At 39.4% G+C, this 9865-nt stretch overlaps 1 protein-coding gene across 1 annotated transcript; it reads left to right on the plus strand.

The window, feature by feature from the left end:
- The first annotated feature begins 703 nt into the window (after positions 1-703).
- LOC110069138 (uncharacterized) lies at positions 704-7316 on the plus strand. The gene is made up of 2 exons (XM_020776608.2): positions 704-991; positions 5298-7316. The coding sequence occupies exon 2, from the start codon at positions 5318-5320 to the stop codon at positions 7178-7180; it is 1863 nt and encodes a 620-aa protein (XP_020632267.2). The 5' UTR covers positions 704-991; positions 5298-5317; the 3' UTR covers positions 7181-7316.
- Positions 7317-9865: the final 2549 nt, after the last annotated feature.

The raw sequence follows: 9865 nt of genomic DNA on the forward strand, positions 1-9865 counted from the left end.
TTATAAGCAAACAATTTCCTCTACTTTGTTGTTATGCGAGTGCTTCACTCCGGAATGCACGTAAACTAAATGATCTTTTTTTAAGCAGCTCAGCTGTCATCTTTCATTGCGAAATCGTGGTACAAAATTTCTCTTCTTAGCTCCGGCTCGATTACTTCCTTCAACCAAACTGCTTCATGTTAAACGAAATTCTCATGTTATCGGTGGGGTTATATCTACAACACACATATATGTCCTTGTAAAAAATAAACTGGGCAGATTTCGCTAGTGTATGCATACAAGTATGTACATCTGCTTTGAGAATATCCAGGGTGGGGTGGGTAGTGAAGGAATGTCCGTCGTCACTCGTGTTCACAGTTATCAAAACAGCACATTTTAGTAATTACTAATCGACTGTAAACTTCTTAATTTTATTCCTACTCAGTACTGCCTTGGAATTTCCGGTCCCCTGAGGTAACCATTTAGCAGACCCCAAATTCGTCAGATACCATGGCAATTCGGCCACCTCTTGTTTTCCGCATTTCGGATTTGTTGTCTAGTTGTGTTTTGTTTTCACGTTTTTTGTACTCAAAGTCAAACTATATACAGTTTAAAATATGATATGTACGTTAGAAGAGCGATTTGGAGATGTTTCAATACGGGTACTTACCCTTTCCTCGCGGGTTTTCGGGTCAGCGTCCTCCGTCATTGGGTACCAGTCCCTAGCTGTGTCTCTGCCCATAAGCGCCTAGTCGATGTAAACATGCATAACAGCACGTAAATCTACTTTTAGGGCCGAAATACAGTGGTTATTTTTAGGTTATGAGGCTTTCACTGTTATGCGAAAGTGATCTTCGAGGATTTTTAACGCTCTGAAAGTGATGGAAGTATTTTAAAACAGATCAAATTCACAACCCTCGACAATATTCTGAACATCAAGGAACACGCAGCTGTCCGTAAGCCTACATTGTTGGGCTGAGATTGAGTCAAGTGTTTCACGTGGAATTTACAGGTGAGTTAAACGGATTGCTTGTATTTCTTAAATAAAGTTACATTAGTTTATGTGGCGAGAAACTAGGCATTTTTGTCACCGAGCATGTTTAACACTTGAGATTCTATTTCAATTTGTTAGCTAGGGGATAACTCAATTGTTTTAATACATCCGGCTTCGTGTCAAGAGATCGTGAAATCAAATTGTATTGTAGATACATTGAAGTCTGTCACGTAAGTTTGTTGTCCAATTTTGATCTTTGAGGGCTGTTTCACTCGCTGTGATCCCCGACAGGCAGTGGAAAACTAATTTCTATTAACCACAAATATTAAATTTAGGGGTGTCTGGAAAACCCGAATAGCGAATATCGAATAGTCGCGAATAGCGAATAGCGAATAGTCCCGAATAGTGCAAATAGTCTCGAATAGTGCGAATAGTGGCGAACAGTCGCGAAAAGTGGCAAATAGTGACGAATAGTCGTCAATAGTCACCGCTTTAGATCTAATATCCTGCGGTAATAAATTATCCAAATAAGCAACAGAATTTCAGTGAGTTTAATACCTTTTCTTCTCCGGACTCAGGCTAGTAGGCTGTCCATCGCCGACATTAAGAAAACAGAAAAAACAAGGATAACCTAATAAAGACGTATTTACGCTTTTGCAGCGGTTAAAAGAGAAGAAATTACGTTTAGAAACACCTTTTGTCCTGATAAGCGTCTGTGCTTTTTAGCGGAAAAATCCCATCCTAAGTTGCTACGAGGTTAACTGCAAGATACTGGGTACCCTATTTGTTACTATTTGCCACTATTTGCCACTATTCGCACTATTCGTACTATTCGCTATTCGCTATTCTGGACTATTCGCGACTATTCGCTATTCGCTCTTCAGGTTTTCCAGACACCCTAAATTTAGTTCAGGCTGCTCTCATCTCAAAGTCATTCTGGCTTGGCAACAATAAAACCAAATTGCCATAGATAGCAAATTTGTCTACATTAGCTCAAATCTTTGGTCGATATACCTAAAGGTCACATAACTTTTGATATTTTTTAGTCTTTTTTTATTAAAATTTAAAACCTTTAATTATCTATTTGTGGTCAAATTTGCAACATTATGTTAATTTTTCCTAACAGCCAAGTTTATGTTCAATCAAAGACATGTGGATTTATTGGAGGGTGCTAATGAGGCACTAATTATGCCAATGAACTGATAAAGAAGTATGTTTGTTATTATAGTTTAGTTATAAATTGTTACAAAATAAATTAAATTGCCAAAGACATGATTGGAAGTTATCTTGTCCTCCACTGAAAATGGGCCAGCATGATGGACTAAAACAAATTCAATGGCAATCAATAAATAATTCTTCCAAAATAACAATAATTTCTGACCAGTTTTACTTCACTTTATAGACTAATAGTTGTGCTTCAAGATAATTGCTCTATTTTTAAAAATCCAAATACAGTTGAACCTCGCAATTAAGTGGACACGCTTAGGATAAGTCTTGGAGAGGTGTCTGCCTATGGGAGGTTAAAAATGCAGTGTTTGTATTTGGCTGGGACCATTACTAAGTGTCTGCATAGAGGGTTGTACAGGGTATTCTCGTGATGCGTGATTAGCTGATTTTATTTTCCGTGAAACATGAATTTAAAAAATTATTCCTCATGATCCATGACCTGAAGGTTTTGCGAGACCCGAGAAGAACTTGAATTATTAACTGATATTCGTGATTTCAACACTCTAGTCTACGTGATTTTGAGACGCAAGCCCTCCAAATGGCTAGAAACGTCTATTGAGAGTGATTTAGGTATGCGATTTGCAATATGGAGCCTTGACTTCGCCTTTTATGATTTTGCTTTCTTCAAACAGTTTTTCTAGTGTAAGAGCAGGTTATTAAAAAGAGTATATGACTTGCTTATTTTTGTGAATCAGGAAAATGAAATTTTGATATCTGTGATCTGTGATTCGCTATTTTTTCCATTCCTGAACCGTGCCAGAGACCCCCTCCCTGTACGACCCTCTACATAAGAGAGGTGTCTCAGTGCATGCGGGAGTATAAAAATATAGTGTTTGTAAATTGTGGCTGGGACCATTGCTACCTGTCTGCTTATGGGACATGTCTGCGTATGGCAGTTATCCGTTAGCGGTTGTTCAACTGTACTGATATATTAAGAAGTTCTTGAAGTCATATGCCTCGTGAATGACTAAAATTTTTAATTGCTCTTTGTGTCAGATCATTCCTACCTAAATTGTTTTTTTTAACTTGTTCATTCGCGTTATTTTGCAGTCAGTAGGTCAATATTTAAGGTCATTTCCCGGTATTGCATTGTGCATCCTTACTGCACATAATTTATGGCGTCATTAGCACGCGTTTGTGCACACGTACATTGAAAACATGACTGATTTGCCTTGATATTGAGTTCTGTCAGTTGAAAATTGGCTATAGCTCACTAATGAGCTCGGGCACTCCAAATTTTTTTCCAGTCACTTTAATCAACTAATCATTAGCTTTGCGTGAGAAAAGACTGATCTGATTTCTATTGTCGATAATTGAATAAATAAGGAAAATAGCAGCTGCACTGTAGTCTTTTCTATTTTGCAGTTTGATAGCTGTGGCAAGCATTTTGGTTCCAATATTTTAACAAGGAATCAGCTGTCTGTCAAAATCAAACTTAAAAAGTTTATTTGTGTCCGAAACAAGTTTTGACTGTAGTTTGAGGTGTGTTTTCATGAGTCTGGGCTCACAAAGAGTTTACAATAACTTGGAATGCGTTCTTGTAATAAGCATTGAATAATGCTAAAATGGGACATTTTCAATGCCTCACTGCTCCTTAACGAGCATGGGCACCCCCCCTTTTTTTTATAAATAAAGTTCTCCTATGATAACTATTCATTGGACAAAGTTTGAACAAAAATCTATGGTAGTTTTATTTCAGGGGAATTACCTTAATCGGTCAGTGTAAAACTCAGACTGTGGGCTGTGTGACTGCGTACTGTAGACCAAGGGTAAAATGCAGACTGAAGGTAAAATGAGGACTGCAGACTTCAGATTTTTTAAGTATATAATATTATCATGTTATTTCCATAACTATAAAGAGCCTGCTCTCCAGTTTGCCTGAATATCACTCTGGTTAGCCTGAATAATACTCCAGTTAGCCTGTTTAAAGTTAGCTCTGTTAGTTCTCAATGATGGAAATGGTAACATGATTCAGTGAAAGTCCACAGTCTTCATTTTACCCGTGGTCTGCAATCTGCATTTTACACTTGGCCTGCAGTCTGCAGTCCACAGCCTGCCATTTTATACTGCCTGACATTTAATACAAGTAGTTGTAACTTTTGTTAATCCAGACCTTATCACCATGCCTCCCCTCAATTGAGACCACACACCTAGTTGAAAACAGTTTTATACCCTATTCATAAATGGCTGCCAATTAAAAATTATTTTGTAAGTATTAAAATTAGCCCAACTTACCTCGTTTTTGAGTTGATAATTCAAAATCATTTTTCTCTCAAATGAGGTTAGCGGGGCTAATTTAAATGTATACAAGAGAATTTTAAATTGGCAGCTATTTATGAATAGGGTCTATTGTTATGGCTAGATGTATAATCTGGATTAGGTGATATATTGGTAAAGCTTAGTCTGGGCTTTATGTATCAATATGAACAATGAGTTGTTCATTGATGATTTAGTTGTACTTATTTGTCTGAGTAATCTTACCTAGAGGACCTGTTTGTTTATTCAACCAACTTAAATACGTACATGTACTTGCAGAAAAATTGGGTGGGGGTCTGCGGCCTGCTTCCCATGCTCTTCTGAACACTGGAATTAAACCCTTAAATGAGACCAATCTGGGTGTGGCTCAGCTTTATTTGACCCTGAAAAGGAACCACTTAAAATGGCATAGGCTCGATTATCAGCCGCTGTTTGGTAAAGGAGCCTGCGCTAGTACGCCGGACTCGGGTTTACTTTGACAGCTAAAAATAGCAGCGTTTCCTCCTGAACAGCCTAAGTGAAACCAGAATCCTTGAGTTACAGCCGGCCTAGAGGAGACGACGACCATCCAAGACCTGTTCAAACGGGAGGACTGGTTTCTGTCAATAGGTGACTCTGAGGTTTCCAGCTAGCAAGAAATTAGCTGGGTAACAGATATCAATTTTCAGACCCGTAGGGTTCCCCTGACGGGATAAAGTTTGTTGTTGTTGTTGTTAGTTGTGTAATAGTAGTCCAGTTAACTTATAATGTAGAAAAGCACCAAAGAGGTTACAAGCATTCTGTTGACGTGAGCTGTTAAGTAGCTCTTTTGACGCTGTTTTCGTTTCTTTGATTTGTTTAGCAAAGATTTATGAGGAAGAAATGGCTGAAAGTGTAGATTCTCCAGAACATAGCTCGGCCGGATCTGTTGACGACGATTTCGTGAACAATTGGAAGAATGAGCGCATGTTGAGAGAGAAAGAGATCTCTAGCGAAGTGAAATCACAGTTGCAAAGTGAGTGCAAAGCCTTTGGTGGCGAAAGACAGGCGTCAAAGAGATGGGAAGAAGCCACAAAAATGATTGCTTATCAAAGAGCCAAGGAGAAAGAAGGGACAGAAAACAACGAAAGCAAAAGGGATAAACTGCTTCAAGAACAGAAGAGATTGAAGGACGAATGGCTTAGAGAAGAAATGGAAAAGAAACGACAGCTTGAGCAGCTTCGGCAAGCGGAGAAAAGTAAGGCGAAAGAAGAAGCAGATAAACTTGTTTCTTTAGAAGTGCAAAGGATACGTGAAACTGAGGCTGCGAAACAACAAGAAAGTCAAGACTTCTTCGCAAAAGAGCAGGAGAGGCGACTGCAAGAAGAAGCGAAGAAAGCTGCAGAAGAACAAAAACGACTTGAGAAGCAGAAACAAGTTGGACGTGAAAAACTGAAACACACAGAGCAAGAAATGGAACGAGCGATGCTAGAACAAAAACGGAAACAAGACGAACAGAAGAAACAGGAAGTAGAGTGGGTGAATTTTACAGAAGATTTGAAACGTAAACAAGAAGAGAAAGCCAAAGTAGAAGCCGAGAAGCAAAAACACTGGCAACTGGAAAAACACAAAGAGAACGAGGAGATCAATCAGTATGTTGAAACAAGGAGAGCAGTGGAGTCTCAAAAGAGGAAGGAGTTTGAAGAAGAAAGACATAAGACGTCTGAAGAAGCCCGCTTGTTAGAGACAGAAGTAAGACAACAGTTTTTGACCAAGAAGGAGAAAGTTGTGACGGAGTTGTTACAGAACGACCTGGCGAAGGAAGAGGCAAGAAAGAGAGAAGAAGCAGATAGAAAGCGAAGAGAACGAGAAGAAAAAAGGCAAGAGGATGAGAGACGCAAGTTAGAACTAGAAGAGCAGTTAATGGCGAATGAGAAAGAGAAACGTGAAAAGGAACAACGCATCAAGGAGCAGGAGTGGAAAAGATACCTGGATCAATTGAGAGAGAAAGAAGACGAGAAGACGCAGCGAGATACAGCGCAGCAAAAGCGAATGGCGGAGCAGCGAAAAGAAGATGAAGCGAAGGCTGCAGAAATGGCTGAAACACAACGGCGCGCTCGAGAACAGCGACAGAGAGAAGAACATGAAGCCATGAAAATCGCGGAAAAACAGCGGCTTGAACAAGAACAAAAGAGAAAGGAACTGGAGAAGGAGAGAGAAGAAGCTAAGAAACGGGTATTGCAGCAAGATCAAGAGAAAAGAGAGCAGGAAAAAGCGAAACGAGACCTTGCGATGCGGAAACAAGAACAGGAAGAGAAACTTAGAGAAGCCAACAAGGCGAAACAAGAACATGAAAGAAAGAAACTCTTGGAAGTGCAACGCAAGAGACTTGAGCATAGCGAAACTCAGGCGGCAATCATTGAAGCCGAGCTGCAGGAACAAAGAAACAGGCAAGATGAACGATCTAAAGGAGCGGCCGACAGCAGCAAGATGCTGCTGGAAGAAAGTCGAAGGTTGGAGGAGAAATTTCGTGAAGAAGCTGACAAGAGAAAGCGGGAACGCGACGAGATACAGAAGAAAGAACTGCTAGAGCTCAAGCGAGCCGAGGAAGAAATGATGAAAAAAGCGCAGGCTTTGAGAAAGCAAGGTTCCTTTAGCAATAGTGACCGACAGGGTTCTTCTGCGTCTGCTGAAGGTGATACAAGTAATGAGACTCAGGGCAGGTGGAAAAAAGGTTTTTTTGCGACGCTTTTTGGGCGTAAGTAAGATTTCAGAACGCGTGTGCAAGATTCTTCCCTCGCCATTGGATTTTCTTATATCGCAAAAGTTAAGCCTAGTCTACACGAGCAATTTTTGTGTAACAATTTTTATGTGGCAAATATGCTTGATCGTATAGCTGGCACAGCACATATTTGTCAGCAATTCAAAGTTTAGTGCGCCAGTGATGACTTTAGACAGCAGAGATACGCAGAAACAAGGCGAGGCTGCGTAGTCACCGCCCCACCCCACCTCCCCCCCCCCCCCCCCCTACCCAAAAAATTATGGCGCCTACGAACATGTTTGCCACATTTTATGTGACGATTCGTCTACACGGGCAATTTTTCGTATATGACAACTTTTATGTCACATAAAAGCTAACACGCTAGCTTTTCAGCACATAAATTCGTCACATAGAAATTGGCCAATTTTCCTCGTCTACACGAGCAAAAAAGAATTTCCACATAAAAATTTGCCTTTAGATCTTAAACGCGTGGCAAAATACCTGTTTTTAGATTGTCCTGTTCGTTCATTTTAGAATTTATATATTCTGTGGAACGAGATTTTATTTTTCAAAATGATAATTTCGCAGTATTTATACCAACTTTTAATTGCATGTTGTTTCCATGCATTTGTATTTAATCTTTTCGCGGCGGACTTTGAGGGATTTTTTCATACGGACAAATGTATGGAGCACTAAAAACTCGCCATGAATACTGACTGAATGTTTCAAAAATAATTGTTATTTTCCGATTGGAAGAGAACGTGTCATGTGTCGTGGATCAAAACTCTGGGCCCGGTTGTTCGAAAGCAGGTTAGCGCTAAACCAGGATTAAAAGTTAACCGAAGTATTAATTTTTTCTTACATAAAAATGTTTTTCACTTCTTATATTTTGTGGAGTTTGATATTATTTAAACTCAAAACTGAAGGGCAAACAATATAAACAGAAAACAGCACCGGCAAGTTGCAAAACTCAAATCAAAATTCTCGCTAATCCTGGGTTAGCTTAATCGGGATTTGAACAACCCGGCCCCGCAGGGTTTTTTTTTTTTTCTATTTTTGTGTTGAGAGACATAACAAAACACTTATTTTGACTGGCCCGCGGGAAACAGTGAGTTTTGTTTTCCCTCAACCCTCAATGTTCCCCTCGGCGACATTGAGGGTCTCGGGGAAACACAACTCACTGTTTCCCTTGGGGTCAGTCATTAAGTGTTTATTGTTAAATCTCAGGTCAGTTACGTCACTGAAGTAAATATAAAATTTTAGCGTAAAATGGTATGAACAAATCGTTCAAGAGGGGATAAATGGTAAGAGGGGTCCCCCATGTAGACCTTATTCCCAAGGCTATCTCTCTCAAGGCATTTTTAGATCACTTCCGGTTTCGCACATCCCAGGAAGGACTAAAAACAGCCAATCCTGTGGCGCGAAGTTTGCGCGTGGCTTTACACGCATTTTTATCGTCGACGAAACTTCCACGCAACGCGCGTGGTAGAATTATCCACGGAGGAACTGGGTACCGTATCTAAAAACAACTTTAGAGGGGTTAGAGGGAAAATAAGGCCCGTATGGGCGATGAACTCTCTTACTCTTTATCTACTCTTGGTAAACTACATTGTCGCGAAATTTTCGACAAGGTATGCACGTAGATTTCAATTTCTGGTCTATATGGAAACCAGATCTTAAGGCCTTAAAACGGGCTCAATTTTTGTCTAAAAGGTGAAATAAATTTATTACTTGCACAATTTCAAAGAAGAGTTCATTGGGCACTGTAACTCCGGGAGTTTTAAATTATTCTTTCAGCACTTTAATATACACAAATGGATTTCCGAGTGTTATGTAGGACACAGCTGTACTGCTATTATTGCAAATAAAATTACAATTGTCAAGGACACTTGTCAAGACAAACGTGTTCAACTCTAGTTTTATTTTTTTATTATTATTTTTTTTTTCAAAAGTATAGAATCACTCGTTTAAAACTGATCAACAACCTTCGTCAAAATGATTTAAACGACAGCAGAATATTAAAATGACGCGTTAATATTCATATAATTTAACACCACTTAATGTCCTTGCAATGTTGAAAACCATTCAAATTTACCCGTTAGTTGATTTTCAGGGGATGGGAAAGGGAATATAAAAACACATGGAAATTAATGCGAGGCGAACAGTATTGTTGATCTTCGTAACACGGTCACGGTTAGGAGAGGAAAATTTCTGTGACTGTAAGGAGTTTCATTGCAACCGTATTTGACCATACAGCGTTAAGTTACGTTGCGTTAATTCCTCTTTATCGAGATGCAAGAGGTTTGTCTCTCGCGTGAAATAAAAAGCGACCGAGGAAACCTGACTCCAATTGCTTAATTGTGTCTATATTTGGTCCCTTTGTCATTCGTCATGAAATCGCAACATCAGCGGTGAAGTTTCTTTTCTACTGTTACCCTGAAGTTTACAGTCTTTACACGTCCTGAACGTGACCTGTTGTTCTTTGACTGACTGGAGTGAGCCAGTCCAGTTAAATATCGTTCAATTTCATGTTTTGCAATGCAACTTGCAATTAACAACAAAACGTTTCGGTGAAACAAAATGAAGCGTTTTTCGCAAGCAACGATCATATGCATTAATAGATAGTTTTGATGGGCAAGAAGAGGAAAAAGGAAAGAAACGTATTAATAACATCCTCTCTCGCTTTTTGG

Source organism: Orbicella faveolata, unplaced genomic scaffold, assembly GCF_042242905.1.
Source record: "Orbicella faveolata isolate gen_17 unplaced genomic scaffold, um_ofav_v1 contig_15, whole genome shotgun sequence".
In the NCBI taxonomy this organism is placed as follows: Eukaryota; Metazoa; Cnidaria; class Anthozoa; order Scleractinia; family Merulinidae; genus Orbicella; species Orbicella faveolata.

Bases quoted from the DNA above. Each gene is read 5' to 3' on its own strand.
- LOC110069138 (XM_020776608.2), top strand. From the start codon at position 5,318: ATGGCTGAAAGTGTAGATTCTCCAGAACATAGCTCGGCCGGATCTGTT.